We start from the raw sequence: 24,473 nt of genomic DNA on the forward strand, positions 1-24,473 counted from the left end.
CTCACTGAGTAACACACAACCTCACTCACTGACACAGACTCACACACTCTCACTGAGTAACACACAACCTCACTCACTGACGTAGACTCACACACTCTCACTGAGTAACACACAACCTCACTCACTGACGTAGACTCACACACTCTCACTGAGTAACACACAACCTCACTCACTCACACAGACTCACACACTCTCACTGAATAACACACAACCTCACTCACTCACACAGACTCACACACTCTCACTGAGTAACACACAACCTCACTCACTGACGTAGACTCACACACTCTCACTGAGTAACACACAACCTCACTCACTCACACAGACTCACACACTCTCACTGAGTAACACACAACCTCACTCACTGACACAGACTCACACACTCTCACTGAGTAACACACAACCTCACTCACTGACGTAGACTCACACACTCTCACTGAGTAACACACAACCTCACTCACTGACGTAGACTCACACACTCTCACTGAGTAACACACAACCTCACTCACTCACACAGACTCACACACTCTCACTGAGTAACACACAACCTCACTCACTGACACAGACTCACACACTCTCACTGAGTAACACACAACCTCACTCACTGACGTAGACTCACACACTCTCACTGAGTAACACACAACCTCACTCACTCACACAGACTCACACACTCTCACTGAGTAACACACAACCTCACTCACTCTCACTGAGTAACACACAACCTCACTCACTGTCATAGACTCACACACTCTCACTGAGTAACATACAGCCTCACTCACTGACATAGACTCACACACTCTCACTGAGTAACACACAACCTCACTCACTGACACAGACTCACACACTCTCACTGAGTAACACACAACCTCACTCACTCTCACTGAGTAACACACAACCTCACTCACTGTCATAGACTCACACACTCTCACTGAGTAACACACAACCTCACTCACTGACACAGACTCACACACTCTCACTGAGTAACACACAACCTCACTTACTGACATAGACTCACACACTCTCACTGAGTAATACACAGCCTCACTCACTGACACAGACTCACACACTCTCACTGAGTAACACACAACCTAACTCACTGACATAGACTCACACACTCTCACTGAGTAACACACAACCTCACGCACTGACACAGACTCACACACTCTCACTGAGTAACACACAACCTCACTCACTGACACAGACTCACACACTCTCACTGAGTAACACACAACCTCACTTACTGACATAGACTCACACACTCTCACTGAGTAACACACAACCTCACTCACTGACATAGACTCACACACTCTCACTGAGTAACACACAACCTCACTCACTGACACAGACTCACACACTCTCACTGAGTAACACACAACCTCACTCACTGACACAGACTCACACACTCTCACTGAGTAACACACAACCTCACTCACTGACATAGACTCACACACTCTCACTGAGTAACACACAACCTCACTCACTGACACAGACTCACACACTCTCACTGAGTAACACACAACCTCACTTACTGACATAGACTCACACACTCTCACTGAGTAATACACAGCCTCACTCACTGACACAGACTCACACACTCTCACTGAGTAACACACAACCTCACTTACTGACATAGCCTCACACACTCTCACTGAGTAACACACAACCTCACTCACTGACATAGACTCACACACTCTCACTGAGTAACACACAACCTCACTCACTGACACAGACTCACACACTCTCACTGAGTAACACACAACCTCACTCACTGACATAGACTCACACACTCTCACTGAGTAACACACAACCTCACTCACTGACACAGACTCACACACTCTCACTGAGTAACACACAACCTCACTCACTGACACAGACTCACACACTCTCACTGAGTAACACACAACCTCACTTACTGACATAGACTCACACACTCTCACTGAGTAACACACAGCCTCACTCACTGTCATAGACTCACACACTCTCACTGAGTAACACACAGCCTCACTTACTGTCATAGACTCACACACTCTCACTGAATAACACACAACCTCACTTACTGACATAGACTCACACACTCTCACTGAGTAACACACAGCCTCACTCACTGACATACACTCACACACTCTCACTGAGTAACACACAACCTCACTTACTGTCATGGACTCACACACTCTCACTGAGTAACACACAACCTCACTTACTGACATAGACTCACACACTCTCACTGAGTAACATACAGCCTCACTGACTGACATAGACTCACACACTCTCACTGAGTAACAAACAACCTCACTTACTGACACAGACTCACACACTCTCACTGAGTAACACACAACCTCACTCACTGACGTAGACTCACAGACTCTCACTGAGTAACACACAACCTCACTCACTCACATAGACTCACACACTCTCACTGAGTAACACACAACCTCACTCACTGACGTAGACTCACACACTCTCACTGAGTAACACACAACCTCACTCACTCACACAGACTCACACACTCTCACTGAGTAACACACAACCTCACTCACTGACACAGACTCACACACTCTCACTGAGTAACACACAGCCTCACTCACTGACACCGACTCACACACTCTCACTGAGTAACACACAACCTCACTCTCTGTCATAGACTCACACACTCTCACTGAGTAACACACAACCTCACACACTGACACAGACTCTCACACTCTCACTGAGTAACACACAATCTCACTCACTGACACAGACTCTCACACTCTCACTGAGTAACACACAACCTCACTTACTGACATAGACTCACACACTCTCACTGAGTAACACACAGCCTCACTCACTGACACCGACTCACACACTCTCACTGAGTAACACACAACCTCACTCACTGTCATAGACTCACACACTCTCACTGAGTAACACACAACCTCACACACTGACACAGACTCTCACACTCTCACTGAGTAACACACAATCTCACTCACTGACACAGACTCTCACACTCTCACTGAGTAACCCACAACCTCACTTACTGACATAGACTCACACACTCTCACTGAGTAATACACAGCCTCACTCACTGACACAGACTCACACACTCTCACTGAGTAACACACAGCCTCACTTACTGTCATAGACTCACACACTCTCACTGAGTAACACACAACCTCACTTACTGACATAGACTCACACACTCTCACTGAGTAACACACAGCCTCACTCACTGACATACACTCACACACTCTCACTGAGTAACACACAACCTCACTCACTGACATACACTCACACACTCTCACTGAGTAACACACAGCCTCACTTACTGACATAGACTCACACACTCTCACTGAGTAACACACAACCTCACTTACTGACATAGACTCACACACTCTCACTGAGTAACATACAGCCTCACTGACTGACATAGACTCACACACTCTCACTGAGTAACACACAACCTCACTCACTGACATAGACTCACACACTCTCACTGAGTAACACACAACCTCACACACTCTCACTGAGTAACAAACAACCTCACTTACTGACACAGACTCACACACTCTCACTGAGTAACACACAACCTCACTCACTGACGTAGACTCACACACTCTCACTGAGTAACACACAACCTCACTCACTCACATAGACTCATACACTCTCACTGAGTAACACACAACCTCACTCACTGACGTAGACTCACACACTCTCACTGAGTAACACACAACCTCACTCACTCACACAGACTCACACACTCTCACTGAGTAACACACAACCTCACTCACTGACACAGACTCACACACTCTCACTGAGTAACACACAGCCTCACTCACTGACACAGACTCTCACACTCTCACTGAGTAACACACAACCTAACTCACTGACACAGACTCTCACACTCTCACTGAGTAACACACAACCTCACTCACTGACACAGACTCACACACTCTCACTGAGTAACACACAACCTCACTCACTGACACAGACTCACACACTCTCACTGAGTAACACACAGCCTCACTCACTGACACAGACTCTCACACTCTCACTGAGTAACACACAGCCTCACTCACTGACACAGACTCTCACACTCTCACTGAGTAACACACAACCTCACTCACTGACACAGACTCACACACTCTCACTGAGTAACACACAACCTCACTCACTGACGTAGACTCACACACTCTCACTGAGTAACACACAACCTCACTCACTCACACAGACTCACACACTCTCACTGAGTAACACACAACCTCACTCACTGACGTAGACTCACACACTCTCACTGAGTAACACACAACCTCACTCACTCACACAGACTCACACACTCTCACTGAGTAACACACAACCTCACTCACTCACACAGACTCACACACTCTCACTGAGTAACACACAACCTCACTTACCGTCATAGACTCACACACTCTCACTGAGTAACACACAACCTCACTCACTGTCATAGACTCTCACACTCTCACTGAGTAACACACAATCTCACTCACTGTCATAGACTCTCACACTCTCACTGAGTAACACACAGCCTCACTTACTGTCATAGACTCACACACTCTCACTGAGTAACACACAACCTCACTTACTGACGTAGACTCACATACTCTCACTGAGTAACATACAGCCTCACTCACTCACCTAGACTCACATACTGTCACTGAGTAACACACAGCCGCACACACTGACATAGACTCACACACTTTTACTGAGTAACACACAGCCTCACACACTGACTCTCATACTCTCACTCACACACTACCTCACACACTCTGTCACTCACTCACACAGACACACACAGTCACACATACAACCTCACACACTTTCTCTCTCTCTCTCTCACACACACACTCGTTCTCACACTCTCTCACACTCTCATACGCACAACCCCACACACTCTCTCACTCACACACCCTCCAACACACACTCTCACGCACATGCACTCTTGCTGCCAGACACAGACACACACACACACACACACACACACAGAGTCTCTCCTCTCTCTCTCTCACCCACCCACACATACACTCTCTCTTCTATCTCTCTCTTGTGCACACACACTCTCTCCTCTCTCTCTCTCTCACACACACACACAGACACAGACACACTTACACAGTCTCTCCCTGTCTCTCTCTCTCTCTCTCTCTCTCTCTCTCTCTCTCTGTCTCTCACACACTTGCTGTTGCTCTCTCACACACAGAGCAGCAGGTATGAGGGGGTGGGGGGAAATTTTGGGAAGGTGATTCGAGGACTCTGTCCACAGGCTTCACTGAGATAATCCTTTAGCTGCTTGTCAATCTTCTCTCTCTCAGTCCTCGCAGTGGTTTGTGGGAGGCTCTGACTCTGATTGATCAGTTAAATTCCAGCTTCCAGCAGACTGATGTACGATGATCAAGTGGCCTGCTTTCTGGTTTGAGATGCTGAAACACAGCTCCTTTCCTTCCGGAAGTCTCCCCAAGCATTCCCAGCTCCCGGAGAGCCAATCACATCATTGTTGGTATGTGTCAGTAACTGGCCATCATTCCCTAAACCCGTCAGCAGTGGGTTCACGATTGAATGTCCTTTTGGATCCTGTCCTTGGCTCCAGTTCAGCAAGAGGTGTGTGAGCAACATTCCATCCAGGGGCAGGGGCAGGGAAGGGCACACAGTGAATGTTTTAAACCAGTCACATTAAAGCAAATCCGCAAATATCGGAGGAAAAGAGTTGGTCTGTACAGCGTGAGAGGCTGTTGTGATACGGTGGCAGTGCCCCTACCTCAGAACCAGGAGACCTGAGTCCCAGCATTTATTGGAATGTGTGTGAGTGAGAGCCTTTGAATGGAGGGGTTAGTAAAGTATCCTCATCCTCGAGTGAGCTTCACACATCAGACACACCCATGTACATCCTGTGGCAATCTCCCCCCCCCCCCCCCCCCCCCCCCCCACCTCGGGCAGGGACCTGGGAACCACCCCCTTCCTCTGAGGTACCCTCCAGGGCTCACAGTGGGTCAACCAAGCTGAAGTCCACACAGTGGGTCAGTTCGGTCCAGTTTGTAAATTGGAGGAATGAACCGTGCACATGAAGTGAATGTTTTACTGTGTCTCCATCTTTGTCCCTCTCTGTCCTTTTACAGTGTCTGTACGGCTGCTATGTGCACTCTTCCATCATCCCAACCTTCCACCGAAGGTGTTACTGGCTTCTGCAGGTAAGGGACCACACCATCGCCAGCGTTCTCAGCACCCTCCTCTGGGCAAACTCATACCTACTCCCAGCCTCACGAGAGCACTCTCGTTTCGAGATCAGCACCGAAACTAGCTGTGCTGAAGGACTGTCCCCATTACCTGTATGTGTGTGGGTGTGGGGGGAGGGGGGGGGGGGGGGGAATGTGTGTGGGTGTGTCGGGCTCTGGATGTGTGTCAGTGTCTCTCTCTCTCTGGGATGTGTGTCTGTATGTACGTGTGTGTGTGTGTGTGGATGTGTGTCAGTGTCTCTCTCTCTCTGGGATGTGTGTCTGTATGTACGTGTGTGTGTGCCTCTGTGTGTGTGTGTGCACGCGCGCCTGTGTGTGTCTATCTTGTGCCCTTCACAGCAATAATGATGTGCATTTATGGAGCACTTTTAACATTGTCAGTTGTACTAAGGCATAACCACACACATGCACGCACACACAGACAGACAGACAGACGCACACACACAGACATTAGGACAAGTGACTGGCTGTTTGTCTGAGAGACGGGCCGTGAGTTTGCTCCCAGGGAGATAAAGGCACATCCTCCAGTGTACTTGGAGATTTATAAAGATAGTTACTAGCTGCAGACCATTCAGTCAGTTCAAGGACAGTCACAGAAATGTGGTTCAGAACCAGTTAAACTGATCTCGAAATGTGAGCTCTGTTTCTCTCTCACTCCACACATACTGCCAGACCTGCTGAGATTCTCCAGCGATCTTGTGTTGTTTCAGATCACAGCTGATCTGTTTGTGTTTCAAATGTGGAGGTAAGGGGTACAGGGGGAGTGGGGGTACAGGGGGGTGTGAGGGTACAGGGGGGTGTGAGGGTACAGGGGGGTGTGAGGGTACAGGGGGGTGTGAGGGTACAAGGGGGAGTGGAGTACGGGAAGGGGGTTGGGGTGTGGGGATGTGGGGTACAGGATACGGGTGGTGTAGGGGTACGGGGGAGTGTGGGGGTACCAGGGGGTGGAGGTACAGGGGTGTGTGGGGTACGGGGGGGGGGGGGGGGGGGGGTGGGGGGAGAGGGAGGGAGGAGGGAATGTGGGGGTACAGGATACGAGTGGTGTGAGGGTACAAGGGGAGTGAGGGGGTACGGGGGGGAGTGGGGTATAGGGGGAAGTGGGGTACGGGATACAGGGGTGTGTGGGGTACAGGAGAGTGTGGGGGTATGGGGTATAGGGGGGAGTGGGGGTAGAGTGGGTATGGGGGTACAGAAGGTGTTGGGATACGGGGTATGGGAGGAGTGGGGTACAGGCGGGTGTGGGGGTACAGGCGGGTGTGGGGGTACGGGGGTGTGTGTGGGTACAGGAGAGAGTGGGGGTACAGGAAGATGTGGGGGTACAGGGGGTATGAGGGTACGGGTGTGTGTGGGGTACGGGGCGTGTCGGGGTACAGGGCATGTGTGGGTGTATGGGGGAGTGGGGGTTCGGGGTATGGCGGAGTGGAGGTACAGGGGGTGTTGGGTACGGAGGTATGGGGGAACAGGCAGGTGTGGGGGTACGGGGAGTGGGGGTGTACAGGGGGAGTGGGGGTTTGGGGTATGGCAGAGTTGGGGTACAATGGGTGTGGAGGTACGGGGAATGGGGGGAGTGGGGTACAGGCGCTTGTGAGGCTACAGGAGGTTTGGGGGTACAGGGTGTGGGGGTACTGGGTACAGGGGAGACTGTGGGTACGGGATACAGGAGGGTGTGGGGGTATGGGGTACAGGGAGGGTATGGGGTACGGGGTGGGGAGTGCGCGTACGGGGGGTGGGGGGAGTGCGCGTACAGGTTACAGAGGCGGTGTGGGGGTACGGGGAACGGGGGGAGTGCAGGTATGGGGTATAGGGGGGAGTGGGGGACGGGGTACAGTGGGGTGTGAGGCTACAGGGGGGATGTGGGGGTACGGGGTACAGGGGTGTGTGGGAGTACGGAGTACAGGGGGGTACGGGGGAGTGGGGGTACAGGGAGTGGGGACAGGGGGATGGAGGGTGCCCTGTGGGGACTTTGTGGGTGTGGGGTTTACGGGGTGCTGTGTGGGGATCGTGGGGATGTGGGGTTTACGGGGTGCTGTGTGGGGAGTGTGGGGGTGTGGGGTTTACGGGGTGCTGTGTGGGGAGTGTGGGGGTGTGGGGTTTACGGGGTGCTGTGTGGGGAGTGTGGGGGTGTGGGGTTTACGGGGTGCTGTGTGGGGACCGTGGGGATGTGGGGTTTACAGGGTTCTGTGTGGGGACTGTGGGGGTGTGGGGTTTACGGGGTGCTGTGTGGGGAGTGTGGGGATGTGGGGTTTACAGGGTTCTGTGTGGGGACTGTGGGGATGTGGGGTTTACAGGGTTCTGTGTGGGGACCGTGGGGATGTGGGGTTTACGGGGTTCTGTGTGGGGACCCTGGGGGGTGTCGTGTTTACGGGGTGCTGTGTGGGGAGTGTGGGGGTGTGGGGTTTACAGGGTTCTGTGTGGGGACCCTGGGGATGTGGGGTTTACGGGGTTCTGTGTGGGGACCCTGGGGGGTGTCGTGTTTACGGGGTGCTGTGTGGGGAGTGTGGGGGTGTGGGGTTTACGGGGTGCTGTGTGGGGACCGTGGGGATGTGGGGTTTACGGGGTTCTGTGTGGGGACCCTGGGGGGTGTGGGGTTTACGGGGTGCTGTGTGGGGAGTGTGGGGGTGTGGGGTTTACGGGGTGCTGTGTGGGGACCGTGGGGATGTGGGGTTTACGGGGTTCTGTGTGGGGACCGTGGGGATGTGGGGTTTACGGGGTTCTGTGTGGGGACCCTGGGGGGTGTCGTGTTTACGGGGTGCTGTGTGGGGAGTGTGGGGGTGTGGGGTTTACGGGGTGCTGTGTGGGGACCGTGGGGATGTGGGGTTTACGGGGTTCTGTGTGGGGACCCTGGGGGGTGTGGGGTTTACGGGGTGCTGTGTGGGGAGTGGGGTTTACGGGGTGCGGTGTGGGGTGTGGGGTTTACGGGGTGCTGTGTGGGGACCCTGGGGGGTGTGGGGTTTACAGGGTGCGGTGTGGGGTGTGGGGTTTACGGGGTGCTGTGTGGGGACCCTGGGGGGTGTGGGGTTTACGGGGTGCGGTGTGGGGTGTGGGGTTTACGGGGTGCTGTGTGGGGACCCTGGGGGGTGTGGGGTTTACGGGGTTCTGTGTGGGGACCCTGGGGGGTGTGGGGTTTACAGGGTGCTGTGTGGGGTGTGGGGTTTACGGGGTGCTGTGTGGGGACCCTGGGGGGTGTGGGGTTTACAGGGTGCGGTGTGGGGTGTGGGGTTTACGGGGTGCTGTGTGGGGACCCTGGGGGGTGTGGGGTTTACGGGGTGCGGTGTGGGGTGTGGGGTTTACGGGGTGCTGTGTGGGGACCCTGGGGGGTGTGGGGTTTACGGGGTTCTGTGTGGGGACCCTGGGGGGTGTGGGGTTTACGGGGTGCGGTGTGGGGTGTGGGGTTTACGGGGTGCTGTGTGGGGAGTGTGGTGGGTGTGGGGTTTACAGGGTGCTGTGTGGGGAGTGTGGGGGTGTGGGGTTTACAGGGTGCTGTGTGGGGAGTGTGGGGGTGTGGGGTTTACGGGGTGCTGTGTGGGGAGTGTGGGGGTGTGGGGTTTACAGGGTGCTGTGTGGGGACTGTGGGGGTGTGGGGTTTACGGGGTGTGTGTGGGGACTGAGGGGGTGTGGGGTTTACGGGGTGCTGTGTGGGGAGTGTGGGGTTTACGGGGTGCTGTGTGGGGAGTGTGGGGATGTGGGGTTTACGGGGTGCGGTATGGGGGTGTGGGGTTTACGGGGTGCGGTGTGGGGGTGTGGGGTTTACGGGGTGCTGTGTGGTGGGTGTGGGGTTTACGGGGTGCTGTGTGGGGAGTGTGGGGGTGTGGGGTTTACGGGGTGCTGTGTGGGGAGTGTGGGGGTGTGGGGTTTACGGGGTGCTGTGTGGGGAGTGTGGGGGTGTGGGGTTTACGGGGTGCTGTGTGGGGATCGTGGGGATGTGGGGTTTACGGGGTGCTGTGTGGGGAGTGTGGGGGTGTGGGGTTTATGGGGTGCTGTGTGGGGACCCTGGGGTGTGGGGTTTACGGGGTGCTGTGTGGGGAGTGTGGGGTGTGGGGTTTACGGGGTGCTGTGTGGGGACTGTGGGGGTGTGGGGCTTACAGGGTGCTGTGTGGGGAGTGTGGGGGTGTGGGGTTTACAGGGTGCTGTGTGGGGAGTGTGGGGGTGTGGGGTTTACAGGGTGCTGTGTGGGGAGTGTGGGGGTGTGGGGTTTACGGGGTGCTGTGTGGGGACTGTGGGGGTGTGGGGTTTATGGGATGCTGTGTGGGGACTGTGGGGGTGTGGGGTTTATGGGATGCTGTGCGAGGAGTGTGGGGGTGTGGAGTTTAAGGGGTGCTGTGTGGGGAGTGTGGGGTTTATGGGGTGCCCTGTGGGGGTGTGGGGTTTACGGGGTGCTTTGTGGGGAGTGTGGGGTTTACGGGGTGCCCTATGGGGGGGTGGGGTTTACGGGGTGCCCTGTGGGGGGTGTGGGGTTTCCGGGGTGCCCTGTGGGGGGTGTGGGGCTTACGGGGTGCCCTGTGGGGGGTGTGGGGTTTACGGGGTGCCCTGTGGGGGTGTGGGGTTTACGGGGTGCCCTGTGGGGGGTGTGGGGTTTCCGGGGTGCCCTGTGGGGGTGTGGGGTTTACGGGGTGCCCTGTGGGGAGTGTGGGGTTTACGGGGTGCCCTGTGGGGAGTAGGGTTTACGGGGTGCCCTGTGGGGGTGTGGTGTTTATGGGGTGCCCTGTGGGGGGTGTGGGGTTTCCGGGGTGCCCTGTGGGGGGTGTGGGGCTTACGGGGTGCCCTGTGGGGGGTGTGGGGTTTACGGGGTGCCCTGTGGGGGTGTGGGGTTTACGGGGTGCCCTGTGGGGGGTGTGGGGTTTACGGGGTGCTGTGTGGGGGTGTGGGGTTTACGGGGTGCTGTGTGGGGGTGTGGGGTTTACGGGGTGCCCTGTGGGGGTGTGGGGTTTACGGGGTGCTGTGTGGGGGTGTGGGGTTTACGGGGTGCCCTGTGGGGGGTGTGGGGTTTACGGGGTGCCCTGTGGGGGTGTGGGGTTTACGGGGTGCCCTGTGGGGGGTGTGGGGTTTATGGGGTGCCCTGTGGGGGATGTGGGGTTTACGGGGTGCGGTGTGGGAGTGTGGGGTTTACGGGGTGCCCTGTGGGGGTGTGGGGTTTATGTGGTGCCCTGTGGGAAGTGTGGGGTTTACGGGGTGCCCTGTGGGGGTGTGGGGTTTACGGGGTGCGCAGTGTGGGTGTGGGGTTTACGGGGTGCCCTGTGGGGGTGTGGGGTTTATGTGGTGCCCTGTGGGAAGTGTGGGGTTTACGGGGTGCCCTGTGGGGGTGTGGGGTTTACGGGGTGCCCTGTGGGGAGTATGGGGGTGTCCCCCTGACGGTCTATGTTCTTGCCTGTGATGATGTGTTGGATTATTCCCTGTTTATTCTCCAGGTGCCCTGTGGGGAGTGTGGGGGGTGTGGGGTTTACGGGGTGCTGTGTGGGGGTGTGGGGTTTACGGGGTGCTGTGTGGGGGTGTGGGGTTTACGGGGTGCCCTGTGGGGGTGTGGGGTTTACGGGGTGCTGTGTGGGGGTGTGGGGTTTACGGGGTGCCCTGTGGGGGGTGTGGGGTTTACGGGGTGCCCTGTGGGGGTGTGGGGTTTACGGGGTGCCCTGTGGGGGGTGTGGGGTTTATGGGGTGCCCTGTGGGGGATGTGGGGTTTCCGGGGTGCTGTGTGGGGGTGTGGGGTTTACGGGGTGCTGTTTGGGGGTGTGGGGTTTACGGGGTGCCCTGTGGGGGGTGTGGTGTTTCCGGGGTGCCCTGTGGGGGGGGTGGGGTTTCCGGGGTGCCCTGTGGGGGGTGTGGGGAGTGTGGGGTTTCCGGGGTGCCCTGTGGGGGGTGTGGGGTTTCCGGGGTGCTGTGTGGGGGTGTGGGGTTTCCGGGGTGCCCTGTGGGGAGTATGGAGTTTCCGGGGTGCCCTGTGGGGGTGTGGGGAGTGTGGGGTTTCCGGGGTGCCCTGTGGGGAGTATGGAGTTACCGGGGTGCCCTGTGGGGGTGTGGGAAGTGTGGGGTTTCCGGGGTGCCCTGTGGGGGGTGTGGGGTTTACAGGGTGCCCTGTGGGGGTGTGGGGTTTCCGGGGTGCCCTGTGGGGGTGTGGGGTTTCCGGGGTGCTGTGTGGGGTTTACGGGGTGCCCTGTGGGGAGTGTGGGGTTTACGGGGTGCCCTGTGGGGGTGTGGGGTTTCCGGGGTGCCCTGTGGGGGGTGTGGGGTTTCCGGGGTGCCCTGTGGGGGGTGTGGGGTTTCCGGGGTGCCCTGTGGGGGGTGTGGGGTTTCCGGGGTGCCCTGTGGGGGTGTGGGGTTTACGGGGTGCCCTGTGGGGGGTGTGGGGTTTCCGGGGTGCTGTGTGGGGTTTACGGGGTGCCCTGTGGGGGTGTGGGGTTTACGGGGTGCCCTGTGGGGGTGTGGGGTTTACGGGGTGCCCTGTGGGGGTGTGGGGTTTACGGGGTGCCCTGTGGGGGGTGTGGGGTTTCCGGGGTGCCCTGTGGGGGGTGTGGGGTTTCCGGGGTGCTGTGTGGGGTTTACGGGGTGCCCTGTGGGGGTGTGGGGTTTACGGGGTGCCCTGTGGGGGTGTGGGGTTTACGGGGTGCCCTGTGGGGGGTGTGGGGTTTCCGGGGTGCCCTGTGAGGGGTGTGGGGTTTCCGGGGTGCCCTGTGGGGGTGTGGGGTTTACGGGGTGCCCTGTGGGGGGTGTGGGGTTTCCGGGGTGCCCTGTGAGGGGTGTGGGGTTTACGGGGTGCCCTGTGGGGGAAGTGGGGTTTCCGGGGTGCCCTGTGGGGGGTGTGGGGTTTCCGGGGTGCCCTGTGGGGGTGTGGGGTTTACGGGGTGCCCTGTGGGGGGTGTGGGGTTTCCGGGGTGCCCTGTGGGGGGTGTGGGGTTTACGGGGTGCCCTGTGGAGGGTGTGGGGTTTACGGGGTGCCCTGTGGGGGGTGTGGGGTTTACGGGGTGCCCTGTGGGGGTGTGGGGTTTACGGGGTGACCTGTGGGGGTGTGGGGTTTCCGGGGAGCCCTGTGGAGGGTGTGGGGTTTCCGGGGTGCCCTGTGGGGAGTGTGGGGTTTCCGGGGTGCCCTGTGGGGGATGTGGGGGGTGTGGGGTTTCCGGGGTGCCCTGTGGGGGTGTGGGGTTTACGGGGTGCCCTGTGGGGGGTGTGGGGTTTCCGGGGTGCCCTGTGGGGGGTGTGGGGTTTACGGGGTGCCCTGTGGAGGGTGTGGGGTTTCCGGGGTGCCCTGTGGGGGATGTGGGGGTGTGGTGTTTCCGGGGTGCCCTGTGGAGGGTGTGGGGTTTACGGGGTGCCCTGTGGGGGAAGTGGGGTTTCCGGGGTGCCCTGTGGGGGGTGTGGGGTTTCCGGGGTGCCCTGTGGGGGTGTGGGGTTTACGGGGTGCCCTGTGGGGGGTGTGGGGTTTCCGGGGTGCCCTGTGGGGGGTGTGGGGTTTCCGGGGTGCCCTGTGGGGGGTGTGGGGTTTCCGGGGTGCCCTGTGGGGGATGTGGGGGTGTGGTGTTTCCGGGGTGCCCTGTGGGGGGTGTGGGGTTTCCGGGGTGCCCTGTGGGGGGTGTGGGGTTTACGGGGTGCCCTGTGGGGGGTGTGGGGTTTCCGGGGTGCCCTGTGGGGGATGTGGGGGTGTGGTGTTTCCGGGGTGCCCTGTGGAGGGTGTGGGGTTTCCGGGGTGCCCTGTGGGGGGTGTGGGGTTTCCGGGGTGCCCTGTGGGGTGTGTGAGGTTTACGGGGTGCCCTGTGGGGGTGTGGGGTTTACGGGGTGCCCTGTGGGGGGTGTGGGGTTTACGGGGTGCCCTGTGGGGGTGTGGGGGGTGTGGGGTTTCCGGGGTGCCCTGTGGGGGTGTGGGGTTTACGGGGTGCCCTGTGGGGGGTGTGGGGTTTCCGGGGTGCCCTGTGGGGGGTGTGGGGTTTCCGGGGTGCCCTGTGGGGGGTGTGGGGTTTCCGGGGTGCCCTGTGGGGGATGTGGGGGTGTGGTGTTTCCGGGGTGCCCTGTGGGGGGTGTGGGGTTTCCGGGGTGCCCTGTGGGGGGTGTGGGGTTTCCGGGGTGCCCTGTGGAGGGTGTGGGGTTTCCGGGGTGCCCTGTGGGGGATGTGGGGGTGTGGTGTTTCCGGGGTGCCCTGTGGAGGGTGTGGGGTTTCCGGGGTGCCCTGTGGGGGGTGTGGGGTTTCCGGGGTGCCCTGTGGGGGGTGTGAGGTTTACGGGGTGCCCTGTGGGGGTGTGGGGTTTACGGGGTGCCCTGTGGGGGGTGTGGGGTTTACGGGGTGCCCTGTGGGGGTGTGGGGGGTGTGGGGTTTCCGGGGTGCCCTGTGGGGGTGTGGGGTTTACGGGGTGCCCTGTGGGGGGTGTGGGGTTTCCGGGGTGCCCTGTGGGGGGTGTGAGGTTTACGGGGTGCCCTGTGGGGGTGTAGGGTTTACGGGGTGCCCTGTGGGGGGTGTGGGGTTTACGGGGTGCCCTGTGGGGGTGTGGGGGGTGTGGGGTTTCCGGGGTGCCCTGTGGGGGGTGTGGGGTTTCCGGGGTGCCCTGTGGGGGTGTGGGGTTTACGGGGTGCCCTGTGGGGGGTGTGGGGTTTCCGGGGTGCCCTGTGGGGGGTGTGGGGTTTACGGGGTGCCCTGTGGGGGTGTGGGGTTTACGGGGTGCCCTGTGGGGGGTGTGGGGTTTCCGGGGTGCCCTGTGGGGGTGTGGGGTTTACGGGGTGCCCTGTGGGGGTGTGGGGTTTACGGGGTGCCCTGTGGGGGGTGTGGGGTTTCCGGGGTGCCCTGTGGGGGTGTGGTGTTTACGGGGTGCCCTGTGGGGGTGTGGGGTTTACGGGGTGCCCTGTGGAGGGTGTGGGGTTTCCGGGGTGCCCTGTGGGGGTGTGGGGTTTACGGGGTGCCCTGTGGGGGTGTGGGGTTTACGGGGTGCCCTGTGGAGGGTGTGGGGTTTCCGGGGTGCCCTGTGGGGGGTGTGGGGTTTACGGGGTGCCCTGTGGGGGTGTGGGGTTTACGGGGTGCCCTGTGGGGGTGTGGGGTTTACGGGGTGCCCTGTGGGGGTGTGGGGTTTACGGGGTGCCCTGTGGGGGGTGTGGGGTTTCCGGGGTGCCCTGTGGGGGTGTGGTGTTTACGGGGTGCCCTGTGGGGGTGTGGGGTTTACGGGGTGCCCTGTGGAGGGTGTGGGGTTTCCGGGGTGCCCTGTGGGGGATGTGGGGGGTGTGGGGTTTCCGGGGTGCCCTCCAGGTAGCTCTGCCCTGTTTAACCATAAACAAGGTGTTCAGGAGCTGCCCAGATTGTGTGAGGGACAGCGATCGCAGCAATTCACTGACTGGGATACAGACACTCGGACACTCCAAGTCAAAGCTGGGCAGGGGATGTGTGCGAACCCTTTCTGGAATGTTCTCAATAGTTTATAAATGGGAATTGTCCCCCCAGTGGGAGGTCCTGTGTGTTTCTAAAGGGCCTGATGGTACAGGCCTCTGTGTGTGAGGGTGTGTCTGCAGGAAGATGACCCTGAGCTCTTTCACAGTCTCACTAAACTGCACGAGGTTTCACCCCCAAACACTGTCAGCATCAGGTTTCTCCGTAACTCCTACCGCCCAACATCTCCCAGCTTTACCTGTTCCTCCACAGTATCCCATCCCCCTGAAAGACTTCCACGTTATAGACCCTGTGTCTGTCCCTATCCCTCACAGCTGTGTGTGTGGGACTGTACCCCAGTGAGAGTCAGTGTGTGTGTGAGAGACTGTACCCCAGTGAGAGTCAGTGTGTGTGTGAGAGACTGTACCCCAGTGAGAGTCAGTGTGTGTGTGGGACTGTACCCCAGTGAGAGTCAGTGTGTGTGTGGGACTGTACCCCAGTGAGAGTCAGTGTGTGTGTGAGAGACTGTACCCCAGTGAGAGTCAGTGTGTGTGTGGGACTGTACCCCAGTGAGAGTCAGTGTGTGTGTGAGACTGTACCCCAGTGAGAGTCAGTGTGTGTGAGAGAGACTGTACCCCTGTGAGAGTCAGTGTGTGTGTGGGACTGTACCCCAGTGAGAGTCAGTGTGTGTGTGAGAGACTGTACCCCTGTGAGAGTCAGTGTGTGTGTGAGAGACTGTACCCCAGTGAGAGTCAGTGTGTGTGTGGGACTGTACCCCAGTGAGAGTCAGTGTGTGTGTGGGACTGTACCCCAGTGAGAGTCAGTGTGTGTGAGAGAGACTGTACCCCAGTGAGAGTCAGTGTGTGTGTGAGAGACTGTACCCCAGTGAGAGTCAGTGTGTGTGTGAGAGACTGTACCCCAGTGAGAGTCAGTGTGTGTGTGGGACTGTACCCCAGTGAGAGTCAGTGTGTGTGTGGGACTGTACCCCAGTGAGAGTCAGTGTGTGAGAGACTGTACCCCAGTGAGGGTCAGTGTGTGTGTGTGGGACTGTACCCCAGTGAGAGTCAGTGTGTGTGTGGGACTGTACCCCAGTGAGAGTCAGTGTGTGTGGGGACTGTACCCCCGTGAGAGTCAGTGTGTGTGTGAGAGACTGTACCCCTGTGAGAGTCAGTGTGTGTGTGAGAGACTGTACCCCTGTGAGAGTCAGTGTGTGTGAGACTGTACCCCAGTGAGAGTCAGTGTGTGTGAGACTGTACCCCAGTCAGAGTCAGTGTGTGTGTGAGAGACTGTACCCCTGTGAGAGTCAGTGTGTGTGTGAGAGACTGTACCCCAGTGAGAGTCAGTGTGTGTGTGAGAGACTGTACCCCTGTGAGAGTCAGTGTGTGTGTGAGAGACTGTACCCCAGTGATAGTCAGTGTGTGTGTGTGGGACTGTACCCCAGTGAGAGTCAGTGTGTGTGAGAGAGACTGTACCCCAGTGAGAGTCAGTGTGTGTGTGAGAGACTGTACCCCAGTGAGAGACAGTGTGTGAGAGACTGTACCCCAGTGAGGGTCAGTGTGTGTGTGGGACTGTACCCAGTGAGAGTCAGTGTGTGTGGGACTGTACCCCCGTGAGAGTCAGTGTGTGTGTGAGAGACTGTACCCCTGTGAGAGTCAGTGTGTGTGAGACTGTACCCCAGTGAGAGTCAGTGTGTGTGTGAGAGACTGTACCCCTGTGAGAGTCAGTGTGTGTGTGAGAGACTGTACCCCAGTGAGAGACAGTGTGTGTGTGAGAGACTGTACCCCAGTGAGAGTCAGTGTGTGTGGGACTGTACCCCAGTGAGAGTCAGTGTGTGTGAGAGAGACTGTACCCCAGTGAGAGTCAGTGTGTGTGAGAGAGACTGTACCCCAGTGAGAGTCAGTGTGTGTGTGAGAGAGACTGTACCCCAGTGAGAGACAGTGTGTGTGTGAGAGACTGTACCCCTGTGAGAGTCAGTGTGTGTGGGACTGTACCCCAGTGAGAGTCAGTGTGTGTGTGAGAGACTGTACCCCAGTGAGAGTCAGTGTGTGTGAAACTGTACCCCAGTGAGAGTCAGTGTGTGTGAGAGAGACTGTACCCCAGTGAGAGACAGTGTGTGTGTGAGAGACTGTACCCCAGTGAGAGTCAGTGTGTGTGTGTGGGACTGTACCCCAGTGAGAGTCAGTGTGTGTGAGACTGTACCCCAGAGAGAGTCAGTGTGTGTGGGACTGTACCCCAGTGAGAGTCAGTGTGTGTGAGAGAGACTGTACCCCAGTGAGAGTCAGTGTGTGTGAGACTGTACCCCAGTGAGAGTCAGTGTGTGTGAGAGAGACTGTACCCCAGTGAGAGTCAGTGTGTGTGAGACTGTACCCCAGTGAGAGTCAGTGTGTGTGTGAGAGACTGTACCCCAATCAGAGTCAGTGTGTGTGTGAGAGACTGTACCCCAGTTGGGGTCAGTGTGTGTGACTGTATCCCAGTGAGAGTCAGTGTGTGTGAGAGAGACTGTACCCCAGTTGGGGTCAGTGTGTGTGACTGTATCCCAGTCAGAGTCAGTGTGTGTGTGAGAGACTGTACCCCAGTGAGAGTCAGTGTGTGTGGGACTGTACCCCAGTGAGAGTCAGTGTGTGTGTGAGAGACTGTACCCCATTGAGAGTCAGTGTGTGTGGGACTGTATCCCAGTGAGAGTCAGTGTGTGTGTGAGAGACTGTACCCCAGTCAGAGTCAGTGTGTGTGAGAGAGACTGTACCCCAGTGACAGTCAGTGTGTGTGAGAGAGACTGTACCCCAGTGAGAGTCAGTGTGTGTGTGAGAGACTGTACCCCAGTGAGAGTCAGTGTGTGTGGGACTGTATCCCAGTGAGAGTCAGTGTGTGTGTGAGAGAATGTACCCCAGTCAGAGTCAGTGTGTGTGAGAGAGACTATACCCCAGTGAGAGTCAGTGTGTGTGTGAGAGACTGTACCCCAGTGAGAGTCAGTGTGTGTGTGAGAGACTGTACCCCAGTGAGAGTCAGTGTGTGTGAGAGACTGTACCCCAGTGAGAGTCAGTGTGTGTGGGACTGTACCCCAGTGAGAGTCAGTGTGTGTGAGAGAGACTGTACCCCAGTGAGAGTCAGTGTGTGTGTGAGAGACTGTACCCCAGTCAGAGTCAGTGTGTGTGTGAGAGACTGTACCCCAGTGAGAGTCAGTGTGTGTGGGACTGTACCCCAGTGAGAGTCAGTGTGTGTGAGAGAGACTGTACCCCAGTGAGAGTCAGTGTGTGTGTGAGAGACTGTACCCCAGTGAGAGTCAGTGTGTGTGAGAGAGACTGTACCCCAGTCAGAGTCAGTGTGTGTGAGAGAGACTGTACCCCAGTGAGAGTCAGTGTGTGTGTGAGAGACTGTACCCCAGTGAGAGTCAGTGTGTGTGAGAGAGACTGTACCCCAGTCAGAGTCAGTGTGTGTGAGAGAGACTGTACCCCAGTGAGAGTCAGTGTGTGTGTGAGAGACTGTACCCCAGTGAGAGTCAGTGTGTGTGTGAGAGACTGTACCCCAGTGAGAGTCAGTGTGTGTGAGAGAGACTGTACCCCAGTGGGAGTCAGTGTGTGTGTGAGAGACTGTACCCCAGTGAGAGTCAGTGTGTGTGGGAGAGACTGTACCCCAGTGAGAGTCAATGTGTGTGTGAGAGACTGTACCCCAGTGAGAGTCAGTGTGTGTGAGAGAGACTGTACCCCTGTGAGAGTCAGTGTGTGTGGGACTGTACCCCAGTGAGAGTCAGTGTGTGTGGGACTGCCCCCAGTCCGAGTCAGTGTGTGTGCGAGAGACTGTACCCCAGTGAGAGTCAGTGTGTGTGTGAGAGACTGTACCCCAGTGAGAGTCAGTGTGTGTGGGACTGTACCCCAGTGAGAGTCAGTGTGTGTGGGACTGCCCCCAGTCCGAGTCAGTGTGTGTGTGGGACTGCCCCCAGTCCGAGTCAGTGTGTGTGTGGGAGACTGTACCCCAGTGGGAGTCAGTGTGTGTGTGAGAGACTGTACCCCAGTGAGAGTCAGTGTGTGTGGGACTGTACCCCAGTGAGAGTCAGTGTGTGTGGGAGTGTACCCCGGTGAGAGTCAGTGTGTGTGTGAGAGACTGTACCCCAGTGAGAGTCAGTGTGTGTGGGACTGTACCCCAGTGAGAGTCAGTGTGTGTGGGAGTGTACCCCGGTGAGAGTCAGTGTGTGTGTGAGAGACTGTACCCCAGTGAGAGTCAATGTGTGTGGGACTGTACCCCAGTGAGAGTCAGTGTGTGTGTGTGGGAGTGTACCCCAGTGAGAGTCAGTGTGTGTGTGTGGGACTATACCCCAGTGAGAGTCAGTGTGTGTGTGGGACTGTACCCCAGTGAGAGTCAGTGTGTGTGCGAGAGACTGTACCCCAGTGAGAGTCAGTGTGTGTGAGAGAGACTGTACCCCAGTGAGAGTCAGTGTGTGTGGGAGTGTACCCCAGTGAGAGTCAGTGTGTGTGAGAGAGACTGTACCCCAGTGAGAGTCAGTGTGTGTGTGGGACTGTACCCCAGTGAGAGTCAGTGTGTGTGTGTGGGACTATACCCCAGTGAGAGTCAGTGTGTGTGTGGGACTGTACCCCAGTGAGAGTCAGTGTGTGTGCGAGAGACTGTACCCCAGTGAGAGTCAGTGTGTGTGCGAGAGACTGTACCCCAGTGAGAGTCAGTGTGTGTGAGAGAGACTGTACCCCGGTGAGAGTCAGTGTGTGTGTGAGAGACTGTACCCCAGTGAGAGTCAGTGTGTGTGGGACTGTACCCCAGTGAGAGTCAGTGTGTGTGAGAGAGACTGTACCCTAGTGAGAGTCAGTGTGTGTGTGAGAGACTGTACCCCAGTGAGAGTCAATGTGTGTGGGACTGTACCCCAGTGAGAGTCAGTGTGTGTGTGGGAGTGTACCCCAGTGAGAGTCAGTGTGTGTGTGTGGGACTATACCCCAGTGAGAGTCAGTGTGTGTGTGTGGGACTATACCCCAGTGAGAGTCAGTGTGTGTGTGGGACTGTACCCCAGTGAGAGTCAATGTGTGTGGGACTGTACCCCAGTGAGAGTCTGTGTGTGTGTGGGAGTGTACCCCAGTGAGAGTCAGTGTGTGTGTGTGGGACTATACCCCAGTGAGAGTCAGTGTGTGTGTGGGACTGTACCCCAGTGAGAGTCAGTGTGTGTGCGAGAGACTGTACCCCAATGAGAGTCAGTGTGTGTGAGAGAGACTGTACCCCAGTGAGAGTCAGTGTGTGTGTGGGACTATACCCCAGTGAGAGTCAGTGTGTGTGCGAGAGACTGTACCCCAATGAGAGTCAGTGTGTGTGAGAGAGACTGTACCCCAGTGAGAGTCAGTGTGTGTGCGAGAGACTGTACCCCAGTGAGAGTCAGTGTGTGTGAGAGAGACTGTACCCCAGTGAGAGTCAGTGTGTGTGGGACTGTACCCCAGTGAGAGTCAGTGTGTGTGCGAGAGACTGTACCCCAATGAGAGTCAGTGTGTGTGCGAGAGACTGTACCCCAGTGAGAGTCAGTGTGTGTGCGAGAGACTGTACCCCAGTGAGAGTCAGTGTGTGTGAGAGAGACTGTACCCCAGTGAGAGTCAGTGTGTGTGGGACTGTACCCCAGTAAGAGTCAGTGTGTGTGAGAGAGACTGTACCCCAGTGAGAGTCAGTGTGTGTGAGAGAGACTGTACCCCAGTGAGAGTCAGTGTGTGTGTGTGGGACTGTACCCCAGTGAGAGTCAGTGTGTGTGAGACTGTGCCCCGGTGAGAGTCAGTGTGTGTGTGTGACAGAGAGTGTGTGTGAGAGAGTGTATATGTGTGTGTCTGAGAGAGTGCGTGGTGTGTGAGAGAGTGTACAAAGTTAAAAATCACACAACACCAGGTTATAGTCTGACAGGTTTAATTGGAAGCACTGGCTTTCGGAGCTAGTGTGCTTCCAATTAAACCTGGATTAGTGGTGCTGGAAGAGCACAGCAGTTCAGGCAGCATCCAACGAGCAGCCTGAACTGCTGTGCTCTTCCAGCACCACTAATCCAGTATTTGATTTTCAGCATCTGCAGTCATTGTTTTTACCGTTCCAATTAAACCTGTTAAACTATAACCTGGTGTTGTGTGATTTTTAACTTTGTCCATCCCAGTCCAACACCAGCATCTCCACATCATGACAGAGTGTGTGTGTGTGTGTGTGTGAGAGAGAGAGAGAGATGGTCCCTGTACCTCACAGCACTCCCTAATCTAGTGTTGAGTGCTCAGCTCTCCCCTCTGATTCTGGAATGTTCTATCTTGCCTTTATTTGGTGCTACCCTGGAACTGGCTGGTGTTTGCTGTTGTTTGTGAATAATGGTGGTATTTGGGGGTCTGGGTGCCTGCATCCTGATGAGTTAATGTTTGTTCTGAATGTTGTCCGACAGAATCCTGATATTGTGTTAGTTCACTACCTGAACGTGCCTGTCCCCGAAGACTCTGGCAAAACGTGTGGACCCTATCGCAGCCTGTGTTCAGTGAACAGTGACAGGAAGGAGTGGCTCAAATGGACAAAGGAGGAGCTCATTTGTCAGCTGAAGCCAATGTGTAAGGGTTTGCCTCCTGTGTCCTAACCCTAACCCTAACCTAACCCTAACCCTATCCCAGCTGAAGCAATGTGTAAGGTTTGCCTCCTGTGTCCTAACCCTAACCCTAACCCTATCCCAGCTGAAGCCAATGTGTAAGGGTTTGCCTCCTGTGTCCTAACCCTATCCCTAACCCTAACCCTGACCCTGACCCTATCCCTAACCCTGTGCTAACCCTAACCCTAACCCTATGCGCTATCCCTAATCCTAAAACTAACCCTAACCTTAACCTATCACAGGTGAGACCCTAACTCTGACCCTATCCCTAACCTTAACATTAATCCCTGACCCTGTCCGCTAACCCTAACCCTAACCCTGACCCTGACCCTAACCCTGTGTGCTATCCCTAAGACTAACCCTAACCCTGACCCTAAACTTAACCCTATCGCAGGTGAGACCCGAACCCTGACCTTAACCCCTATCCCTCACCCTAACATTAATCCCTGACCCTGAACCTAACCCTATCCCTAACGCTAACCCTGTGCTAATCCTATCCTAATCCTATCCCTAACCCTATCCCTATCCCTAACCCTAACCCTAACCCTAATCCTATCCCTAACCCTGTGTTAACCCTAACCCTAACCTTATCCCTGACCCTAGCCCTAACCCTCACCCTAACCGTATCCCTAACCCCAACCCTATCCCTAACCCTAACCCTGTACGCTAACCCTAACCCTGACCCTAAACTTAACCCTATTGCAGGTGAGACCCGAACCCTGACCTTAACCCTATCCCTCACCCTAACATTACTCCCTGACCCTAACACTAATCCTATCCCTAACCCTAACCCTATCCCTAACCCTATCCTCACCCTAACATTACTCCCTGACCCTAACCCTAACCCTATCCCTAACCCTAACATTACTCCCTGACCCTAACCCTAATCCTATCCCTAACCCTAACATTACTCCCCTGACCCTAACCCTAATCCTATCCCTAACCCTAACATTACTCCCTGACCCTAACCCTAATCCTATCCCTAACCCTAACCCCTATCGCTATCCCTAACCCTGACCCTGACCCTATCCCTGACCCTGACCCTAACCCTAACCCTATTTCTAACCCTGACCCTATCTCTGACCCTATCCCTGACCCTGACCCTGACCCTGACCCTATTCCTAACCCTGACCCTCACCCTCACCCTAAGCCCCCCCGAAGCCAGCTTTCCCCCCGGGAGGATTACGACATGTCCCTGTACAGGGTCAGGGTGTGGGTCAGAGTTGCTGTCAGCAGCATCCATGGTCAGTGCAGTCTGAACTGCCCCCACCCCCTCACACATCCCCCCCGCCACCCCCCCCCCCCCCACACCCTCACACATCCCCCCCACCCCACCCCCACCCCCTCCACCCCCACCCCCTCCACAGGAGGGAGGCCTCAGTGATACCACAGCTGCCCCCTGGCTCCGGGACAGACACACTCAGCTTCCAAGTTACAAAGTGCTTGAACCTCCGACCCCCCCCCCCCCCCCCCCCCCCCCCCCCATCTGGATGTACAAGCAGCATACATTTGCCTTTATTGGTCAGAGTATTGAGTACAGGAGTTGGGAGGTCATGTTGCGGCTGTACAGGACATTGGTTAGGCCACTGTTGGAATATTGTGTGCAATTCTGGTCTCCTTCCTATCGGAAAGATGTTGTGAAACTTGAAAGGGTTCAGAAAAGATTTACAAGGATGTTGCCAGGGTTGGAGGGTTTGAGCTACAGGGAGAGGCTGAACAGCTGGGGCTGTTTTCCCTGGAGCGTCGGAGGCTGAGGGGTGACATTATAGAGGTTTATAAAGTCATGAGGGACATGGATAGGGTAAATAGACAAAGTCTTTTCCCTGGGGTGGGGGAGTCCAGAACTAGAGGGGCATAGGGTTTAGGGTGAGAGGGGAAAGATATAAAAGAGACCTAAGGGGCAACTTTTTCACCCAGAGGGTGGTACGTGTATGGAATGAGCTGCCAGAGGATGTGGTGGAGGCTGGTACAATGACAACATTTAAAAGGCATCTGGATGGGTATATGAATAGGAAGGGTTTGGAGGGATATGGGCCAAATCGAGTCATAGAGATGTACAGCATGGAAACAGACCCTTTGGTCCAATGTGTCCACACCGACCAGATATCCCAACCCAATTTAGTCCCACCTGCCAGCGCCCGGCCCATATCCTCAGCCTCCGACGCTCCAGGGAAAACAGTCCCAGCCTGTTCAGCCTCTCCCTATAGCTCAGATCCTCCAACCCTGGCAACATCCTTGTAAATCTTTTCTGAACTGTTTCCAGTTTCACGACATCTTTCCGATAGGAAGGAGACCAGAATTGCACACAATATTCCAACAGTGGCCTAACCAA

At 56.5% G+C, this 24,473-nt stretch overlaps 1 protein-coding gene across 1 annotated transcript in view; it reads left to right on the top strand.

Moving 5' to 3' along the window:
• LOC140492481 (calmodulin-binding transcription activator 1-like) overlaps positions 1-24,473 on the top strand; it is a 164,868-nt gene that overhangs the window by 136,162 nt on the left and 4,233 nt on the right. Inside the window, exons 5-6 of the mRNA XM_072591369.1 lie at positions 6,108-6,179; positions 21,947-22,106. Of these exons, the coding sequence (XP_072447470.1) occupies positions 6,108-6,179; positions 21,947-22,106 (232 nt within the window). The remainder of the gene's footprint in view (positions 1-6,107; positions 6,180-21,946; positions 22,107-24,473) is intronic.

Source organism: Chiloscyllium punctatum, chromosome 21 (assembly GCF_047496795.1).
Source record: "Chiloscyllium punctatum isolate Juve2018m chromosome 21, sChiPun1.3, whole genome shotgun sequence".
NCBI lineage: Eukaryota > Metazoa > Chordata > Chondrichthyes > Orectolobiformes > Hemiscylliidae > Chiloscyllium > Chiloscyllium punctatum.